The 22,536-nt window shown below is 38.4% G+C and overlaps 2 protein-coding genes across 2 annotated transcripts; both read right to left on the bottom strand.

The window, feature by feature from the left end:
- Positions 1–13,084: 13,084 nt before the first annotated feature.
- Positions 13,085–13,504, bottom strand: LOC140009893 (uncharacterized). The gene has a single exon (XM_072056228.1). The coding sequence runs from the start codon at positions 13,502–13,504 to the stop codon at positions 13,085–13,087; it is 420 nt and encodes a 139-aa protein (XP_071912329.1).
- Positions 13,505–15,538: 2,034 nt separating this feature from the next.
- Positions 15,539–21,346, bottom strand: LOC140009892 (uncharacterized). The gene is made up of 11 exons (XM_072056227.1): positions 20,535–21,346; positions 20,153–20,346; positions 19,717–20,003; positions 18,559–19,579; positions 17,641–17,712; positions 17,061–17,519; positions 16,852–16,923; positions 16,272–16,730; positions 16,063–16,134; positions 15,886–15,941; positions 15,539–15,667 (listed from the first exon to the last, which is right to left on the bottom strand). Exons 1-11 carry the CDS (start codon positions 21,344–21,346, stop codon positions 15,539–15,541), a joined length of 3,633 nt encoding a protein of 1,210 aa, XP_071912328.1.
- Between the last annotated feature and the right edge of the window lie 1,190 nt (positions 21,347–22,536).

Genomic DNA, 22,536 nt, shown 5'->3' with positions numbered 1-22,536 from the left:
ACTTCGCGTGGTCTCTGCGCGGAGTGAGACTGGGCCAAGTGGTGTTGTGGTCCTAATTTCATGAATATGTCTAAGTGCTCGTTTGAGCGTAAGTTATGAACCGGGCATGTGATAAGTGTACGAATCATTATCATGGGACTCGAGGAAGCTAGGTATGTATGTCGGGTAGGAATCTTTAATAAGGATGGTTTACTCTTGGGACCGGCCGGCTCGAGATGTGAATTATCTTAGACGAGATTCTTGCGTCCGGATACGAAAGATATGAAGGCCTAGGTTAGAAAGGATTTGGTGAACTAGAAAGGCGATTCTATGGAACTTCGTGTGGTTTGTTCGGGTATGGTTAAGCGTGATCGACCTTGATTAAGATATAAATATTTGGACGAAGCCCTAGAAGGGGAAAGGCTTTTCGTGAGTTCTTTTGCACTTGTGACCTAGTTGTTCAAAGTACTTTTGAGGACCCTATTGTTTCATGCAATGACTTCATATGTACTTGATTGACTGTTCCATATGATTGCTTAACCTGGTTATGTGATCTATGTGTACGTGTTATGTGTTTAGATGCTCTTCACAGTAAATGTTTGAGTTGCTTATTCTTGTTTCATTGTTCCTGTCTGGTGCTACGGGAAGGAGGGTTAGGTGCCCTTTAACAGTATATTTATTTGGTGACCTAGATTGACTTAGATTGATGGAAGGCACTCGGAGTGGTCGAGGCCGTGGACGCAGAACTAGGCAACCCACACCGGTTAGGGGTACGGGGGAAACCTCTACTGGACCCAATCTGGAACCGCAAGTAAACCCTAATGTACAGATAGCTGCTGCTATGCAGTAAATGACAGACTTGCTCGCACAAGTGGTGCAGCAACAGGGCCAAAACCCAAACCCTAACCCTGGAAACCCTGGTAACCATATCGAGAGCGAAGATAGAGCTCTTGAACGCTTTCAAAAGTTCGCTCCGCCAAAGTTTGTTGGGGAACCCGACCCGGACGTTGCTGAGAGATGGCTTGAAAAGATGGTTGACATATTTGCAGCCCTACACTACCCCGATGAACGGCAGGTGACTTTTGCCGTGTTTCAACTTGAGGGAGCGGCCCGTTCCTGGTGGAACGTAATTAGACAGAAATGGGAACGGGAGCAGACGCCTAGGACTTGGGTGAACTTCATCCGAGAATTTAATGCCAAGTTTTTCCCTCCTCTAGTCCAGGAGAGGAAGGAGGACAAGTTCATTAGGCTCCGCCAAGGGGCTCAAACTGTGGCGGAATATGAAAGTCAATTTACCCGCTTATCCAAGTTTGCGCCTGAGTTGATCTTGACCGAGCAACGAAGAATACGGCGATTTGTCCAGGGCCTGAATGTAGAACTCCAGAAGGACCTCGCGGCAGCCCAAATTAACGCCTTCAGTGAAGCAGTGGAAAAGGTACAACGGGTAGAGAATGCTAGGTTCCAGGTGAAAAACTTTCAGGCGAAAAAGAGAGGATTTCCTGGAAACAATTCGGGACAGGAGGATGAAAATATCCCTCCCAAATTTGGGCGGGGAACGGGAAGAGTGAGGATGCCGGAAATGTCACCAGAGAGGCCGTCAAGAGGAGGCTCAGTTTCTGCAGCACGCGGACCCTGCGGGTATTGCGGAAACTTAAACCACTCGGAGGACAATTGCTGGAGGAAAGGAGGAAAATGCTTGCTCTGTGGGAGTGCCGAACATCAAATTGCTAACTGTCCAGCTCGCCTGCGCGAGCAGCAAGGGACTCTGCCACCAACCACGACCCACCATGACCAGTCGAAGGGGGACAAGGATGGATCAAAAGTGTCCTCGCGGGTGTACTCATTAGAACAATATCAAGTTTTTGACCCATTAGAGGACGTGGAAGGTAAGAATTTACTGAACCTGGCCAGTGAAGGGGCACAGATCTGTTAACAAAGTATAAAGCTCAATTTAATCCCGGAGTAGTCAATGATAAGGAATTTCGAGGACGAAATTCTTTTAAGGGGGAGAGAGTGTGAGAACCCGTAAAACCCTAGTTATTTTCCTAGGGTTTATTTCCCCTTAATTGCATGTTTTCTGCATTCTCGGGCTTAGAAATATTTTTCTGGTAGATTTTATGCGTAATTATAGTTTTTAGATAATTTTCCTAGTATTGGTGAGGTTATAGAAAATTAAGAATATATAATGGACGTGGGACCCACTAGTGCGAAAAGTTCGGCAAAATTCGGCCAATAAGGTTAAGTTTCGGATACTGTGTAAAAATTATCGGGTGTTAAGAGATAAGTAGAGTGTGTGAAATGATTGATGTGAGAGAGAAAAGAAAGGATAGGAATGCATTAATGGTAGTGCCAAGTGTCACCTTCTCATTGGTTGGACTTTAAGAAACACTATTCACATTCTTGACTTTTTGACCAAAGAATTATATATCAAAAAAATTGCACAAAATTCACCATTTTCTCTCCTTGGTGGCCGGCTCTCTAAGCTCAAGAAGGAAGGAAATTTCTTCAACTTTCAAGCTTCCATAAGCTTCAATCTTCCATAAACAAAAGCTTAGACTAGATTTAACTCCATAAAATCCTATCTTCTAGTGCTAGTAAGGGTTGTAGTGAAGTTTGTTTGAAGAGCTAAGTGTCCAACACCTCTCTACATCTCTTGTTTCTTGGTAAGTTATGCTTGAACACCCTACTACACCTAATGATGGTTATATTATGCTTAGAAGTGGCTTGAGTGTTGGAATATATGATTTATTTCTTGGTTTGGCTTGATTTGGTGAAGTTTTCCATTTTATGATGAATTTTCTGGTTTCATATGATCTTGATGGTGTGGTTGTTTTTGATGGTTTGCAATAAGGGGCTTTGACTCTAGTGGGTGTGAATTGTTGTTAAATGCAACCAATTTTGGAATTTGAATGAAATGTGCAAAGTTAGGGTTCATGAACCCCTATTCTGTCCGAAATTTGAGGTCATAGATAGAGGCCGAATTGGACTTTGCTCAAAACATAAAAGTTGTAGGTATTGATGATTTTAGTGTGCCTGCAAAATTTCAGGGCAATTGGACTAGTGTAGAGTGAGTTATGCCGTTTTTACTGTTGCTGTTTTTGGTGCACAGAATGTCCGAACTGCGATAGTAATTACCTGTTTTGACTGGAATTGGTTTGGATTTTGAAGTTGGTGTCTTCTGAGGAACTGTAGCTGGATGTCTTAGATAACTTATGCCTTTGGAATTTCGGCATTTGGACCTGTGTAGGCTGAGATTGACGTATTACAGTTTTGTGTGTTTTGCAAACCTGTTTTGGTAATTCTGGTTTGGTATTTGGCACTTTTGACCTAGTTGTGCTAGGATTTGGACTGATAGGCCTTCTACATTGTTGTAGCTCTGTTTCTTGGCTTCGAAGTGGTGGGTCTTACACCCCCATCCGACATTTGTAGTGAGAGTTGTGCCATTACCGCATTATGAGGTCAAATCTGGTTTTCTTATCAAGGCTTAGGTTAAAGCCCTTTCTTAATTTCTGGTTTGCTTTCATGCTTGTATATGTTTATAAAACCCTATTGGGGTTGTGAATTGGTGTTGTTTATGGCTCGGTATGGTTTCTTGTTTTATGATATTGTGAGCCTATGGAACGGCTCTTGACATGAAATGCTTATATGTGTGTTGTTGGGTTGTGATTGAAGAAAAATAATGAAGCCTTATGGCTGGAAAATTTGGTAAACACAAAGGGCATGCTGCCCGAATTTTTACTCGAGATTTAGAAAACTATATTCTCGACTTGAGTAAAGGTTAAGTATTTAACACTTGAATTTCCATGCATGAAACCCTATTGGGCGATAATTGGTTTGACTTTATGACTCGTTATCGAGTCTTATAGTATTTGTTTACATGTTCTAGGGCGTGACGATAGCTCACGACGTCTTGGTGATCGTGGTGCATGAAATACCACTTTCTTGCCTGGTGAGTATACTACTCACTTACTTGTTATAATGTGGCTTTGTGCTATGTGTATTGATGCCTTGAAGGCTTAATTGGTTATTGGAAATGATTGAGGTGAGGGTGTACTTGACCGCCCTCACCCCTTGTGATTCCATGCATGGCTAGTGCTTGCATTACTGAATTACTGCACTTGATATATGAAATACTGAATTCCCTTCATGGAAACTGATTTGGTATCATTTGGGCGAATGTCCAATGGCTTTACTGTATCACTGAGCTCAACCCCGTTTGGTAGTCAATTGGATCGAGCCGGCGAGGGCTTGGTCGTGAAAATTGTCATGCCACGGGGACTGTACTGTGGAATCTTGTGGTAATGAGACCTTTGGTTCCGGTATACTCGAGTATTACCAAAATGACTGAATGGAGTGCGGGCCCGGTTGGGGTATGATAGTTGGACGGTTGGATGTAAGTGATGTCTACGGATGGTTACTTTTCATTGACGGAGGGTCAATGAGGTTGGATCAAGATTGCAAGCGTGGAAATGGGCTCTTGAGAGCCGACTGTATCCTTTTCCGTTTTGTTTTACTGCTTATTTGTGCACTTTAAATGAAAGTTCATCCTTATGTGACTTTGGTTGCTTATGTAGTAGTATACCACTGGGCTTTAGCTCATTCCGTGTTATTTGTTTTCCTTACAGGGATATAATTACTTTTGAGAATGGATTGGATAGTCACTTGCCAAGTTGAGCTTATAAATGTCTTTTGTATAGCTCTTGAAATGAAGCCTTAATGTGTAACGGGTTCATTTCCTTTTGATAGGCAAACTGAATATGTACTTTCTTTATGAATGTCTGTGGCATGCCACTATGGTTGTAAATGTTGGATTTCAATGTGTATATGTTAAATTGATGTTTGGATTCTACTATCCAGGCCACTATTCATTTTTCCATTTTTTTTTATTTTGCTATTTTGATACTTATGGCTTGTCCGAGCGCACTTTTGTTTTCCCGAAACGTATTCGAATGCGTGTAACTGTACCGTAGTCCTGGCGAGAGCTGGGCAGGCAGTCCGCTAACCCCTTTGGTTCGCCTTAGGGGAAGGTGGGGCTGTTACATAAGTGATCAAAGAATAGGGATGCATCATAATGGATACGGGAAACAAAAACTCGTGACATAATTTTTCTTATACAGGGATTAATAGGATATTTAAACTAAGAAGTTATGATCACCCATTTCCCATGTTTGAAGAATAATTCTCCTAACATGAACAAGCAAATGAACTAATTTAAATGAGATGCAATTCTAAATGGCATGATTAACACATATAGAGGGTAAGGGGTAGAGGATAATATAATAGAAGATATCATGCAAATGAGAAAAAAATCCTAAAATAAAAAATATGCATGAAAATTTAATGGATATCATACAAAAAATGAATCTAATGCGTGAATGATCTAAGGGTCTAGCGTTGGACTAACCCATTCCTAAAAAATCTTACTAGCATTGGACTAACAAGTGGGCAGAGGGAGAAACCACAACTAGCGTGGGACCAGTGTGGTAACGTCATGCAATCATAATACACAGTAAAACAATTAAAGTATAAATTAAAACAAATAAACACATAAGAGCACGTAGCACATAACACGTAAGCATGATATCTAGATGCAAAGATCCTACGAAAGCGAATAAACACATAAGCACATGAGCATGCAACCACATAAACAAATAAAAGCTAATAAAGACCTAACTATTACATTCAGGAGCCTAATTACAATATAAAGGGGTAAAGAATGAAAAATAATAACCTAACTATTACAATTAGGCATTTAAATGCCTATCAAATAATTAAAATTTAAATTAAAGTAAATATACAAAAAATAAACACAAATAAGGTGAATAACTAAATAAAATAGAATCAAATAAATAAAAAAATGTTCAAAAAAAAACATGCAATTACACACATAAAATTGCATAAGAGCACAAAGGAGGATTTAAAATAACACAAGGAGATACCTCCCTTGACGTAGTAACTAATGGGGAATCGGATTTGCCCTATTTAACTCCAAAATCAACAAAAATCATCAAGGCACTAATTTAATTAACAAATAAACCATAAAGAATGGAAATAAATATGAGATCAATCAATTGAAACACTTAAATGAAATGTAATCAATAATTAAAAGATAAAAGTAACTTCTACTTAAGAAAATCAAATCTGCCAGGGACCTAATTGCAAAATTTAATAAAGTTTTACACGTCAAATTATAATTATCACAAAACTCTGGGGTCCAAATTAATGAAAAATAAAGTTTAGGGACCCATTTGTAATTAAAACAAGGATCTAATTAAAAGAACCCCAAAGTATTTAGGGCCACAGTATAATTATTCAAAAGTACAAGGACTGTTCTGCAAATTTCGTCACCAGATCACTTAAGAAATTGGGCCACTGGGCTATTCCCATTATTATTTGGGCCAAAAGGCCATCAGACCCACACAAAGGTCCAAAGAAAAATATACAGGCCAGCCCATATTTTTATCCAAATCAGCCCAAACACAAATGCATGGGTTCTAGCCTCCCAGCCCAAGCCAAAAACCCCAATAAATAAGCCAACAACCTATTGGCAAAATCCAACTAAATAAACCTCTAACCCAAACTATCTATTTCATTAAAACCCAATAAGAAAATAAATTCACTAAAACAAATTAAGGTTTAATTATACCCCAAATCACAGAAACAACATGCTTAGAAATGCACTTAAAATATGAAAAAGAAGATGAAAACTCAATAGGGACATGACTGGTTCAATTACATAAGCTTTTGGGCCATAATGTAATTATTTGAAAGTTGGGGGGCTAAATTGCAATTTTTCAGATTATCATCCAAAGCTTCCGAAATCATCTTCTGCAACTTTATCCTACAACATTCTGTCGGTGGCAATGGCTACCGCTGACGGTGCCACAGTTGCCGATCGTCGGCGATTTTGCCGGTTACCAAATTTCACCAAAATAGATACCCCAACTCGATTTTTCGCGTAGATCCCATTTTTGAACTTAGTTTTTACAAAAAAATGAATTAAAAGTGGCGAAATTGCCAAATTACAGCCACGATTTTTATTTTTTTTTAAACACTATAATCACCACTAAAAATCATAAAATTTATACTACAACACTCCTTGTGATTTTTACAATATAACTATGAATTGAAATCAATAAAAACAACAACAATTATGATAAAAATTAAATCAAAATAGCCCCTAAAAATGACAATAATAATAATAATAATGAAAAAGCAAGAGAAAAACATCATGATTGGCAACTACACATGTGACAGCCCCACCTCCCCCTAAGGCAAACCAAAGGGTTCGGCGGACCGCCTGCCCAACTCTCGCCGGGACTCAGTCGTTCACTACAGTCCTCAAATAAATTACAATATAAGTCTCAAATATACATCAAATGTTCCAACATTTACATATCAAAAGTGAAGCGGAAACTAATCACTTGCACTATCAACTAAAACCTCAAAAAATCAAAGCAATACAATTTTCCCGAATAAGACAAAGGTCCCTAGTTCTCACATAATTACAAGTACAATCGCAGTCTCAACTATTACACAGGATAAAACTAAAACTTCAACTGAACAGGAGATAATCCAATCATAACCCCAGAGAACTTTAATACAAATGCTTCCAATCATATTTTTGGGGTGAGCTAGAAGCTCAGTGAGTAACCAGTAAAATCAGTAATCAAATATATTTCACAATCGTTCATTTCAATGATGTCATGAATCAGCAATCAAATGTACGTTTATTGCTCTCGTGAGCCAGTGAAATCATTGCACTTGAACACCCAACGCTCAAATAGATCACTTAACGTTAAACAATAAGGGGGAGCAACGTTGGTGCTCCAGATCATGTCATGAACAATAAACAGGGTGGAGATGTTGGTGTTCAGCACAAGACTCCCCAAGAACTCATTGAAACCAAATCATGTCATGAACTCACATGCAAGCACGCATGATATGCAGTCGAGTAAATAATGCAAGAAACATTTCAAAAGTACTTTGAAAACAGTTTAAGGTAACTCACCAACCACGGTTCAGGAACCATCCATCATATATCATTACCTTGTCCGAATCCAAGCCCTAAATCACAAACTCAAAGCAATCATACATTCTCAAAGTTCGGACAGCATTTTCCCATAAATGCTTCATTTCCAACCTACAATATATCACCAATCACACATACGGTTAATAAGCAATAAAATACATCCAATTAGGCCACAATATCCCTCAATCAAAGCTAATTAGAAGCTTAAGCGCCATCATTAGAAAACCCTCAATTAAACCCTAGAAACCGGAATTCATTCCCTCAAGCGTAAATTTTCCGCAACGATTGCAATTAACTTATAAAAGTTCCGTTTAACACCTTTCGGTACAATATCCATAACTGAAGCTACGCTTATTGGATTGAAACAAATATTATGGCGTTTCGAAGCCAAGATAGAGGGCTACAACTTTTATGAAGACAACTCAGTCCATTTTACAATGTATCTAGGTCAAATTTACCAAAATAATCCCATATTTTCCAATTCAAAGTTTACTGTGGCAGTCCTGATTCATTCAGTCATATCTCAGCATATACAACTCCAATTCAAGTGATTCCAAAGCCATTTGAAATCTAAGATACAAGGATATAAGTCTTAAGAAGATATTGACAACCAAATCAGTAGTATTCCTGGTCAAAACAACCAATTACAGAAGTTGATTAGCATGTTCGGATAGAAACAGGGCAGCAGGGGTATGTTGGTCTTTTCATAGGATATGTTGCTCCGATTGAGCTGAAATTTTGCAGGCTACTATAAAACATCATTCTCTACAACTTTCATGTTTTGTTCTAAGGCCAATTCAGCCTCTAACTAGGTGTAACAGTACCGGGCAGAATTGGGAAAAAAAGAAACCTTAATCTGGAATTCATGCATTCAAGTGCTAATCTTCCACAAAACAACATCTAAAACAACTAAAAACCACTAATAAGCAATTAATTGAAGTAAAGAGGATATTCTTGGCAAAATACCTTAAAACCACAAGAAAGGTAGGAGCTTAATCTTTCCTCCTCCAAAACAACTCCACCAACACCTTTAACCTTCCCTAATGATCACTTGTATGGTGTAGTTTGTGATTTGGTTGGTTGAAACTCAAGATTTGGACAAGAAATTGAAGTGGAAGATGAAGAACTCTCTTGGTTTCTCTCTCACTAATTTCAGCCAAAGGAGATAAGAAAATGAATGAATTTTGGTCAAAAATCTGATTTTAGTAAAGTTACCAATCTTGGTCAAAAGTCCAACTTCTAATAGCATAGTGACACTTGGCCCCTTTTAGGGTTTTAAACTTATCCTTTTGTCTCTCCAATGATAATCCATCTAGGTAACCTCTAATTATCTCTTAACACCTGATAAATTAAACCCAGTATACAAAACTTAACCTAATTGGCCGAATTTATCGAACTTACCGCACTAGTGGGTCCCACATTCATAATACACTTCAAAATTAACGTGGATTTACTTGTATCAAGGAAATGATTTGAAAACTATATTCCCTTATAAAAATGTATAGAAAATTAATATATTGAAGAAAGGTACAAAATTATAGCCAAGAAAACAAAAATAATGTCTAGAAAATATACAAAAATTTTCGGGTTCTCACACTCATCCTTTCGGGGCGTCACAACACATACGTTTAATCTAATTAATTAAAAAAGAAAAAGAAAGAAATACCTCAACAGGGGTTGTATTCTCTTGGCTGAAGTTTTGATGCAATTTCTAGCTCCAATTATTTAGTTGCTGCCTCCCTTTTAGTTGTGGAAGTGTGTTGTCCGGTTGCGAGCCTTTTCCTTCTTCTCCTGTCTTTTCTTTCTTTTGTCCGATGCCAAGAGAAGGAGCCAATGGAAACCGAGGGCCTGTGTAGCAAATTTGGAGAACTCCCTTCTTTTCTTCGTCTGATGTTTGGGAGAGCGCCGAGAGGGAGAGTCCAGAAAGAGAGAAGTTGAGAGAGTCTTTTTTTTTCTCTGCCCCTGCGCCCGAGGACTTATGGAGCAAAAATTTCCTTCTGCTTCTTAATCTATCCGTTGCCTTCTTCAGATTCTTTAGTCAAAGAAAGAAAGAAAAAAGAATCATCATGATGTTGATGGCATCATGATGACCACCGTCATCATGATGCCACCACTACCTTTTTTTATTTTGATTTTGATTATGATTTTTAAAAAAAAATATATATATCTACAAAAATAAGAAAAAATATATATTAAAATGTAAGAAAATAAATGACTCATCAAATAGAAAATAATCAAGAAAACCTTAAATTTTGACAAAAATTTGGTGTCTGCAGCTTACCCCTCTTTGTCTGGGTTTCGTAGAAACTCAAGACAAAGACGTAGACACCAAATTGTTTACCTGTTTCTTCGAACCGCACCTGAGCTAAAATAACAAGCCAACATTTGGCCAAAATTATTCGACAAAAATGATGCAATAACGTTGTAGAAAATGTGACCGAACTCATTTAGAATTGCCTACGTATTCCATCATGAGAATCAGGTCAAACGTAGTTCAAAAACAAGTGAACCACAATGAAACAAGTGCATTGACCATCTATGATCTTTACAAAATCGAAAAAGTCTGAGCTCTCAAAACTTCTAAACATGAAATACAAAATGAATGATAAAACACAATTATTAATCAAAACAGTCCAAAAAAGTAAACTGTCATAATTAGAAAAAGATGCATAGAGAGACGTTGTTATGCTCCAAGAAGGGGGATAGAAGGGTGCGCGGCAGACGCTGAGACTTCACCAACAGAAAATTAAATTTGATTGTCAAGAAAGGGGGTAGAAGGGTGCGCGGCGGACGCTGAGACTCACCAACAGCAAAATAAATTATCTGTCAAGAATCTAGGCACCAACAGAAAATTAAATTGTCAAGAAGGGAGGTTGAAGGATGCGCGGCGGACGCTGAAACTTCACCGATAGAAAATTAAATTTGATTGTCAAGAAGGGAGGTAGAAGGGTGCGCGGCGGACGCTGAAACTCACCAACAAGAAATTAAAATTGATTCTGATCTTTTGATCTGTCAAGAAGGGAGGTAAATGGTGCGCGGTGGACGCTGAGACTTATCAACAGAAATTAAAATTGTCTGATCTTTTGATCTTTTGGTCTGTCAAGAAGGGAGGTAAAAGGGTGCGCGGTGGACGCTAAGACTCATCAACAGAAATTAAAATTGTTTGATCTTTTGATCTTTTGGTCTGTCAAGAAGGGAGAGGTAGAAAGGTGCGCGGTGGACGCTGAAACTTACCAACAAGAAACTATATTTGATTGTCAAGAAGGGGGTAGAAGAGTGCACGATGGACACTGAGACTCACCAATAGGAAAATAAATTATCAAGAATCTAGGTTGTTCAGTGGGACTGAATGCAAACCCAAATACCTACCAAGAAAATGAAAATATACTCGAAACCTAGATAATAGGTGAGATTAAACTCGAGTTCAAATAACTAGCGGAAGAAATGAAAATACAAGTTCTATGCTATCGAACTGAAAGATCAGAATGCATGTTGCTCGAAAAGTAATAAATCAAGACAAACTTACTTGGTGGACGCACAATTTTTCTTGCTTTTTTTTTCGAACTTTAAAAGAAAGGGAATAATGATTTTTGTTTCTTCAGAAATGTACAACAAAAATTGGAGCTCAATCCTTATACCATTTGCCCCAGTGTGAATCATGCTCAACTGAATCAGTATTGTGTCACATAATTTTTCCTGCAAAAGGGAAAAAAAATAACTGTGATAGAAACACTGCCACCACCATGTGATCCCTTTGCCTTGAGAGCTGTGTAAACATGAGTTTCAATATTGACAAATCGCTCCCTTAGGTTCGGTCGGCAACCCCTTCAGCATCTTTGCAACTGTCTAATATCAATTGGCCATACTTTATAATCATAGGACCTTCAACTTCAGAACTCCTTTGGGATAAATTATAGGGGATTGTCTTTTAAATGAGACCCAATAAATATAAATAATTGAAAAAATGTATTATTTATCATGCAATAATGCTGATATGAAATAAACAATGATACATAATAAATAAATAGAATAGTAAAACAAAATTGTTGAACTTATGAACATGGGTCCAAGGATCAAAAGTTGGATAGATATTTAGAAGACAGTCTTTGATGAAGAAAATGCTCTATCTGACCCCTTCGACGTCATCCATTTTGGAATTCATTGTCGGCAAAAGAACAACAGTATGAAGGAGACCCAAATCAACATAGTCACCAGCTTTCAGACTTCAGCATCTTCTTCTTCGTTGCTGATCCTCTTGTATTTAAAATCCTACCTCAGCGCCCTTTTGGGATTTCACTAAGGTTATCCCCACCCATTTTTTTTTTGTTTTTTTTTGTTTTTTTTTGTTTTAGAAGGTGCCCTTTCAGGTTTTCACCTTGAGACATAGACAAGACAATTTTAACCCCAACTGTATCAATCCAGTCATATTTTGATAATGAGTAGCATCAGTGAGACAATCTTCTCTGACATATTTCAGAAAAGTTGTATTTACATCATTTGCTAGTTGATTAAGAAAAATTTTTCCCAAAATACTGCAAAAGATGAGAGTTGACAATTTTGGCTCTTGTGAGTAGGATCGGATAGAGTAGTAAAAGAAAGGTTAAGACTTGGAAGGCTTGACAGTGGATCATATGATGGGTTTGCAATCATTTGAAATAGCATTCTTTCAAAAACTTGCTCCGATCTAGGGTTGGAAGAGATAAAATTTGCCCCAATTTAATTCTAACCAAACTTCTCTATTTTCTTTTTCCTTTCTTCTTCTTTTTTTCTTTTTTTTATTTCTTTTCTTTTTTTTATTTTTTTTAAACAAAATTGCCCCAGTATAGGTTAGTGATCTCAAGGGACTGCCAAGAGAAAAAAAAGGTGGAGCTGAAAAGTCAAAAGAAAAAAAAATTAAAAATAGAATATCGAAATGGAAAAATGAGAGAATGTCTGCCTTAAATCCGTCTCTTGCAGTAATTTTAAAGAAAAATTTTTATAATCAAATGAAAAATTTTTTGCACATGTCTGCATTGATTGGTTGGAGAAAAACTTGACCGTCCATTTCCATAAGGATAAGTGTTCCTCCGGATATCACTTTCTTGACAATGAATGGTTCTTGTCAATTGGGAGCAAATTTTCCATTAGCCTCCTCTTGTATTGGGAAAATTCGTTTAAAACCTTATCTCCGACTTCAAACAAACGAGGCTTAACTTTTTTGTTATAAGCGCGAGCCATTCTTCGCTGATAACATTGTCCATGACAGATAGCATTCAACCTCTTTTCATCAATCAGAGACAACTGCTCATGACGTTCTCTAACCCATTCAGCTTCTTCAATCTGAGCTTCCATCAGAATGCGTAAGGAAGGAATTTCAACTTCTGCAGGCAATACTGCTTCCATTCCATACATAAGAGAGTAAGGAGTTGCACCAGTAGAAGTCTTGATCGTAGTTCTGTACGCTATCAGTGCATAAGACAGTTTCTCATGCCAATTCTGGTGTGCTTCAGTCATCTTACGAATAATCTTTTTCAAATTTTTTTTACAGCTTCAATGGCTCAATTCATCTGAGGCCTGTAAATGATCGAATTTCAATGTTTAATCTTGAACTATTCGCATAAGCCATCCACCATATCATTATTGAGGTTCTTGGCATTGTCGATGATCAATGTTTTTGGTACCCCAAAATGATAGATGATATTATTTCTCAAGAAATCCGACACCACTTTCTTAGTCACATGCTTATAGGACGAGGCCTCAACCCACTTGGTGAAATATTCAATTGTCATTAAGATGAATCGATGCCCATTTGAAGCAGGAGGATCTATAGTTCCAATCACATCCATTCCTCAGATCGAACATGGCCATGGAGCAGTCATACTATGCAATTCTGGAGGAGGAGTACGTATAACATCTCCATGCATTTGACACTTAACACACTTTCTAACAAAATCTATACAGTCATGCTCCATGGTAAGTCAAAAATATCCTGTTTTCATGATCTTCTTAGCCAGTAGATGCCCATTCATGTGTGACCCACAAACCCTACTATGCACTTCCTTCATCATATAATCAGCTTCCTCTTCATTGATGCATCTCAAAAGGCCCAAATCAGATGTTTTCTTGTATAGCACTTCTCCATTCAAGAAGAATCTTGATGACATTCTGCGTAAGAAACTTTTTGCAACAGAATCAGCATCAGGAAGGTAGGATCCCATTTTCATGAATTCGTTAATATCACTATATCAAGGGCGAACATCAGAGACCCTTTCCATAACCAGACAATGCGTTGGCCTATCTTGAAGTTGAATCTGTATAGGTTCAATCACCAGCTCATCTGGATGTTGGATCATCGAAGACAAAGTAGCTAAAGTATCAGCAAAGGCATTACGATTACGGGGAATATGTCTGAATTCCAAATTCTTGAATTTTGTAGCCAAGCTAAGCAAACTACAATGATACAGCATAATTTTTGAATCCCGAGTTATCCACTACTTAAGCGTCTGGTAAACAAGTAAATCGGACTCACTGAATACTATCAGATCTTTGATCTCCATGTCCAACGCCATTTTCAATCCAAAAATACAAGCTTCATACTCGGCCATGTTGTTGGTACAAGGAAACCGTAATTTAGCAGTAGCAGGATAGTGTTTCCCTTCAGGCGACACTAAAACTGCTCCAATTCCAGCTCCAAAAGCATTCGATACACCGTCGAAAAATAACCTCCATCCAGAATACTGCTCACTCATGTCCTCAACTGCTCCAATGAACAGAATTTCTTCATCAGGAAAGTAGGTATGCAATGGCTGATAATCATCATCTCTTGGATTTTCTGCCAAATGATCTGCTATGGTTTAACCCTTGACTGCCTTTTGTGTTGTGAAAATAATGTTGAAGTCGGAGAGGATCATTTGCCACTTAGCCATACGTCCCGTGGACATCGACTTTTCCAACAGGTATTTTAGAGGATCAGAACGCAAAATCAGGTACATGGTATAACCGAGTAAATAATGTCTCAACTTCAGAGCTACCCATGCTAAAGCACAACAACTTCTCTCAAGGAAAGAATAGTTAGCCTCATATGCTGTAAATTTCTTACTCAGATAGTAGATGGCTTGCTCCTTTCTCCCAGATTCATCGCGTTGTCTTAGAACGCATCCAATAGCCTCATCAAGAATAGACAAATACATAATCAGAGGCCTTCTCGGCTGAGGTGGCACTAAAATCGGAGGATTTAATAAGTAATTCTTGATCATATCAAAAGCTTGCTGACAATCTTCATTCCAATCCATCGGCGTATTCTTTTTCAACAACTTGAACAAAGGCTCACAGGTAGAGGTTAACTGTGCAATGAATCGGCCAATGAAATTGATCTTTCCAAGAAAACTCTTCACGTTTTATTGAGTTTTTGGAATTGGCATATCTCGAATTGTTTTTATTTTCACAGGATCTATCTCTATACCCTTTTTACTGACAATAAAACCCAATAATTTACCAGTTGGGCCTCCAAAAGCACATTCGCAGGGTTCAACTTCAAATTATATCTTCTCAACCTTTCAACAGCTTCTTTAAATCAACCAAATAGTTCTCGACCTTCTTTGATTTAATTATGATATCATCCACGTAAACCTCCATCTCTTTGTGGATCATTTCATGGAACAGGGTAGTCATGGTCCTCTGATAAGTAGCTCCAGTATTTTTCAACCTGAAAAGCATCACTCGATAACAAAAGGTTTCCCATGGGGTGATAAAAGAAGTTTTCTCTCTATCTTCTTCTGCCATCAAGATTTGATGATACCCGGCAAAATAATCACCAAAAGATTCAATTTCGTGTCCAGTAGTATTGTCCAAAAGAATATGAATAGTTGGCAAAGGAAAATCATCTTTCGGATTGCCTTATTCAGATCTCTATAATCAACACATACTCGCACCTCCCCAGATTTCTTAAACACTGGCACCAGATTCGATAGTCAGATGGAATAATGAGACACCACGATTATCTTGGCATTGAACTGCTTCACAATTCGTTCCTTTGTCTTGAGACTCATTTCTGGTTTCTGGTTTGAATTTACGTGGCTTCTGCTTTACAGGTAAAATTTTTGGATCAGTTGGCAACCTGTGAACTACTATGTCTGTAGAGATCCCTGGCATATCATCGTATCACCATGCAAACACATCCTGATATAGCATTAAGAATTCAATCATTTCCCCCTTCTGTTTCTTATTCAAGTGAATGCTGACTTTAACCTCTGTCTCAGTGGATATCATCCACGTAATTTACCAGCGGGGGCTCCAAAAGCACATTTCGCAGGGTTCAACTTCAAATTATATCTTCTCAACCTTTCCAACAGCTTCTTTAAATCAACCAAATAGTTCTCGACCTTCTTTGATTTAATTATGATATCATCCACGTAAACCTCCATCTCTTTGTGGATCATTTCATGGAACAGGGTAGTCATGGTCCTCTGATAAGTAGCTCTAGTATTTTTCAACCTGAAAGGCATCACTCGATAACAAAAGGTTTCCCATGGGGTGATAAAAGAAGTTTTCTCTCTGTCTTCTTTTGCCATCAAGATTTGATGATACCCAGCAAAATAATCACCAAAAGATTCAATTTCGTGTCCAGTAGTATTGTCCAAAAGAATACGAATATTTGGCAAAGGAAAATCATCTTTCGGACTGGCCTTATTCAGATCTCTATAATCAACACATACTCGCACCTCCCCAGATTTCTTAAACACTGGCACCAGATTCGATAGTCAGATGGAATAATGAGACACCACGATTATCTTGGCATTGAACTGCTTCACAATTCGTTCCTTTGTCTTGAGACTCATTTCTGGTTTCTGGTTTGAATTTACGTGGCTTCTGCTTTACAGGTAAAATTTTTGGATCAGTTGGCAACCTGTGAACTACTATGTCTGTAGAGATCCCTGGCATATCATCGTATCACCATGCAAACACATCCTGATATAGCATTAAGAATTCAATCATTTCCCCCTTCTGTTTCTTATTCAAGTGAATGCTGACTTTAACCTCTGTCTCAGTGGATATCATCCACGTAATTTACCAGCGGGGGCTCCAAAAGCACATTTCGCAGGGTTCAACTTCAAATTATATCTTCTCAACCTTTCCAACAGCTTCTTTAAATCAACCAAATAGTTCTCGACCTTCTTTGATTTAATTATGATATCATCCACGTAAACCTCCATCTCTTTGTGGATCATTTCATGGAACAGGGTAGTCATGGTCCTCTGATAAGTAGCTCTAGTATTTTTCAACCTGAAAGGCATCACTCGATAACAAAAGGTTTCCCATGGGGTGATAAAAGAAGTTTTCTCTCTGTCTTCTTTTGCCATCAAGATTTGATGATACCCAGCAAAATAATCACCAAAAGATTCAATTTCGTGTCCAGTAGTATTGTCCAAAAGAATACGAATATTTGGCAAAGGAAAATCATCTTTCGGACTGGCCTTATTCAGATCTCTATAATCAACACATACTCGCACCTCCCCAGATTTCTTAAACACTGGCACCAGATTCGATAGTCAGATGGGATAATGAGACACCACGATTATCTTGGCATTGAACTGCTTCACAATTCGTTCCTTTGTCTTGAGACTCATTTCTGATTTCTGGTTTGAATTTACGTGGCTTCTGCTTTACAGGTAAAATTTTTGGATCAGTTGGCAACCTGTGAACCACTATGTCTGTAGAGATCCCTGGCATATCATCGTATCACCATGCAAACACATCCTGAAATAGCATTAAGAATTCAATCATTTCCCCCTTCTGTTTCTTATTCAAGTGAATGCTGAATTTAACCTCTTTAACCTCTGTCTCAGTGCCAAAATTGATGATTTCTGTTTCTTCTAAGTTGGGTTTGGGTCTCTCTACATACTATTTTAAATCCCTTGAAATGGATTCAAATTCTTCTTCAGTATCGCTCTCGTTTTGAATTTCAAATTGCATGATTTCAAGTTCATGAGATATATCAAGGTCGCAGCCATCGAATTCCAAAATGGTGACATCCAAAGGGCCAGAGGATTTTATTTGCGGCCATCTGAAAATAGAATAGAACATACGTAATAAATAAATAAGAAATACAGAAGACATTTTCCATTTCATTAAATTCAAAATGCATCGAGACTTTACAAAAGACAAACATACAGACATGATTGCTATTTAAAAACATATCTAGCCCAAACAAACTATATTAATTGAAACGAGAATAAAGGTTCAAAATATGAAAACAATTCCTTTTAACAAAAGATCCAGACTATCGCCTTATCTGGATATGAATCTAAACAAAAGACAATCCCTTTAAATTTACCGAAATTTCCTTCGAGAGGGAAGATAATCAGCAGTCCAATTTTGAATAGCTCCTTCGGTAATTGACAAAAATTCTGAATTCTCTGGTGACTCCTCCTCACAAGTGGTCCCGACAAATAATTGAGATAAGTCCAATTCAACCTCCTCAACAGGATCCTCCTTGTCTAACAAAATTACCTCTGATGAGTGAGAAAATGTGTGATATAGCGGTGGGACATATAAGACAGTTTGCTTACCCTCCTTTTCAGCTTGTTTTCGAGCTTGCATTTCTCTTTTATCCTTGACAGTTGGATGAAATCCCAGTCCAAATATATTTTTTTGCGTCAGGATCTCTATTGGCTCCAAAATTCCTTGCAATTCTCGTCCAAAACCTTTTCCTATTTCATATCCATCTCGGATCATCTCCCTAGCCATCATAATACTGGCTTCTGGAAAGTCTGATTTAGTCAGCAACTTATTTCTGGATACCCATCCCACAGAGACAATGTTAGCAACCTGATGAGATGAAATTGGAGTCCTTTTTCTGTCTTCACCTTTGCACTTTGCATCAACGATCATGGTACAATCATCCTCAGCAAACACAGTAATGAGCTGATCATTCACGATAAACCTCAACATTTGATGCAGAGAAGATGACACTGAGTTGGAAGCATGTATCCAAGGTCTTCTAAGTTTGTAAACACTGGAGAAGTCCATCACTTGGCAAGTAACTTGGAATTGAGCAGGGTCTATCTCCAATACCAGATCCATTTCACCCATAGATTCCCTCCTTGAACCATCGAACCCTCTAACCACAGTTGCAGATGGACGGAGTTTAATGTCAAGAAATCCAAGTTTAGTAAGAGTGTTCCATGGACTGATATTCAGTGCTGACCCATTGTCCACCAAGACTCTCGGCAACAGCTTTCCATTGCAGCGGACTGATATATACAAGGCTCTGTTATGCCCGATCCCTTCTACAGTCAGACCATCAATGGAGAAGGTGATATGATTAGCAGCAAGTACATTTTCCACAATATTAGAACATTTATCCACAAGGATATCTTTAGGGACTCGAACTTCGTTCAGGGTTTTGAGCAATGCTTCTCTGTGTAGCTCGGAGGTCAAGAGAAGATTCAGAAAAGAAATCTGAGCAGACATCCTATCCAACTGTTCTACTATTTTGTACTCACTTCTCTTCAGCATTTTTAAGAAATCCACGGCTTCATTTTCAGACACAAAGGGCTTGGGCGTCGGTGATTGAACCTTGGCCTTGGTCTGAACATCAATTTCAGAGTTTTTCACAATTCTCCCAGACGTGGTAATAGTAGATACCTCTTCCTTTAAGCATTTTTTATCTCCAATCAATAGAATAGACTCCTTGTAGTTCCATGCATCTCTTGCAAGTTATTGACAGGCATTTGTTCCGAAAATTCGAGAATGACAGGTTTTGATATATCCCATTCAAAAAATGGTAGATCCAGAATAAAAAGAGCTTTAGAATTGTCAAATTCGGAAGGCCCTCCTCCTATTATAAATGGCTCCTCTTTTTCAAACACAAAAGATTTCAACTTTTTCTCAATATTATCATTAGTTATGGGCTCTTCGACAGACGGCAGTTTCCTCATTCTCGCATGGTCAGCCTCCATTACGCCAAACACCTCAGTTTCATTTACAATGTACTGAGTGGGATCGACAAAATCTTCATCAGCGATGATAACCCCCACGTGCTCTCATGCTCAGGTAAAGGATTCTTACTGACATTCGGTCCCTGCTCTCCCTTTCTTCTAAGAAGGATGTCTCCAGAGTCAATCATGTCCTGAATCTTATGTTTTAAAGCCCAACAATTACCAGTGATATGACCTAGACTTCCAAAATGATAATCACAAATTGCTTGCGGATCATAACCGGCAGGAGGACCTCTGGGATAGAGTTTGGGAGAAACAGTGCCAATTTTTCCAGCTGCTTTTAACTGCTCATACAATTGATCAATAGGTCGGCCCAAATTGGTGAAGGTTCGAAATTGCTTCTGAGTTTGAATTTCGCTGGTTTGAAAAGAATTTGAGAAGGGTTACTATTTTACAGGGTTGGTCTGGGATGATAAATGGGACAGAAATGATTTTGAAAGGTAGGTTGTGGGATTGGAGGTAACGGTGAGGTATTCAAATGACTTGGTCGGGAATTATGAAATTAGGTAGTAGTGTGGTAGACTGGTTGAGGATTGGTGTAATACGGGTAAGGAACAGAATATGTGGGATGGTTTCGGATTCTGGGTCTGAAAGACGGGCCTTGATCCCATATAAAAGCAATTTCTCCTTCTTTTTCCTTAAATGAAGGCTTTTTTCCACTATTGCTTTGATTTTGTAGAGCATCCAATTGCAACTTTAATGCAGACACATTAACAATCTTTCCTGCTTTGACAAACTCATCATACTCCTCCAATTTATTAATGATAGCAGCAAACGAACTTCCAGTCATGCGAAAGATCTCTTCAACGTAGGGTGGATCATGAGCCTTGATGAAAGTATGAATAATCTCCTCCTCAGTCATAGGAGACTCCACTTTGGCAGCTAACTTTCTCCACCACTTTGCGTAGGTCTTGTGATCTTCCGACGGCGTTCTTTTCGTACCCTCCAGTGTTGTACGTGTCGGTGCCACATAGTTAAATTCATATTGCTTCACAAAAACTGTTGACAGATCAAACCAGAATTTGACCTCTCCAGACTTTAAATTTGAATACCAATTTAGAGCATCTCTCTCCAAACTTTTTGAACATAGACACATAGGCAAATTTTCATCATCCACAGGTTTACCTAACTTGTTTGCAAACATCTTGAGATGCGTCTTAGGATTTCTAGTTCCATCATACTTGCTGAATTTAGGGCTTTTGAATCCCAACGGTAGCTGAATATTTGGAAAAAGACACAATTCATCGTAGTCCAATCCACCATGCCTACTCAATCCTTGATTCTTTTTCATAAAATCATCGAATTGATCCAACCTTCTCAACAGGTCCTTGTCAATAGGTGCGAGTTGTTCCTCCATCGCCGCCTTCCCTTAAGATGTAGTATCCAGTACAAAAGGCTCTGTAATATGGTGGTGGGATCCCTGAGGATTAGGAGGAATGTTCAGATTGGTTTGTGGATGGGTTTGAGGGATTTGACTATTGGTTGGGTTCATCAATATATAATTCGGATGCATATAGGAAAAGTCTGAGTTTAGTCGAGTAAAGGTATTTTCAAGAGGGTTAGCGAAAGGAGGAAGGAAAGTTGTTTGTGTATTGGATGTGTGGGGTGGTTGATAATCTTGTGCAGGTGGGTGATTATCGACTGGTTTTTGGTCGTTCGTGACACCACCACCACTGTTTTTTGTGACCAACTGATCGATTACACGTCTCTGTGCGGCCATTTCTACACTTAACTCATTGAATTTGCCAAGTACTTCACTTAACTGAGCTCCCAATGCTGTGAAGTCCGGTGACGTAACCATAGCAGATCTTTCCAAAGTTTCTGACACTGAACTCATGTTTACAGGCTGTCTCAAGACTCTACTTCGGGACCTGGTGATGATGGGGTTTCTTTGAGTAGCTATTGTGAAAAAAAAATACCTGATAGTGGAGAACAGAAACTGATTTAGGAATGAATTTTCTGTCAAATTGCTGTAATTTATCCAAGAAAAAAGAAAAAACATGAATTAGTAGATATTTAAATAATTCGGATGCATGTCCTATGGAGGAACCCTTTTTACGCTAGGGTCGGCCTAACATGATGCAATACCTTCGGAGTAAAATTCCAATTTCAAACCTGTAAGTGAATCAAAGTAGAAATTCTCGTTAAATACTGACAAATTTAATCATTTTTTACAGCTTCATTGATAGTTCGGCTGACCATTTTTTACAAAATCCTCATGCCTTGCTAAACTAGTACGTTGAGACTCCTTAGAATTTCCTATACCAAGTTTCCGAATTCCTTCTTGAATTTTGTCAAATGCATCCAGTAATCTTTCCAACTTTTCAATTTTTCTTGTCCCCCTCTTTAATTGTGATCGGGCGTCCTCCAAGGTATGGTCGGCCACTATAAGCTGTAATTGGTAATCCTCGACCTTTTTCTTCAATTTGTCTATCTGCTCTTCAGGGTTAGCGGGAGCAGACTGTGACTTTTTTCTTGCTTGTTCGACTGTCAGTTTGATCCACTCATTATATCCTGAAATGACCTTGGGTTCCAATTTGTTGACTT

The sequence above is a fragment of the Coffea arabica genome, chromosome 6e (assembly GCF_036785885.1).
Source record: "Coffea arabica cultivar ET-39 chromosome 6e, Coffea Arabica ET-39 HiFi, whole genome shotgun sequence".
Classification (NCBI taxonomy): domain Eukaryota; kingdom Viridiplantae; phylum Streptophyta; class Magnoliopsida; order Gentianales; family Rubiaceae; genus Coffea; species Coffea arabica.
Note: the sequence above shows the minus strand (reverse complement) of the source record. Positions and strands in the feature narration are given on the sequence as shown.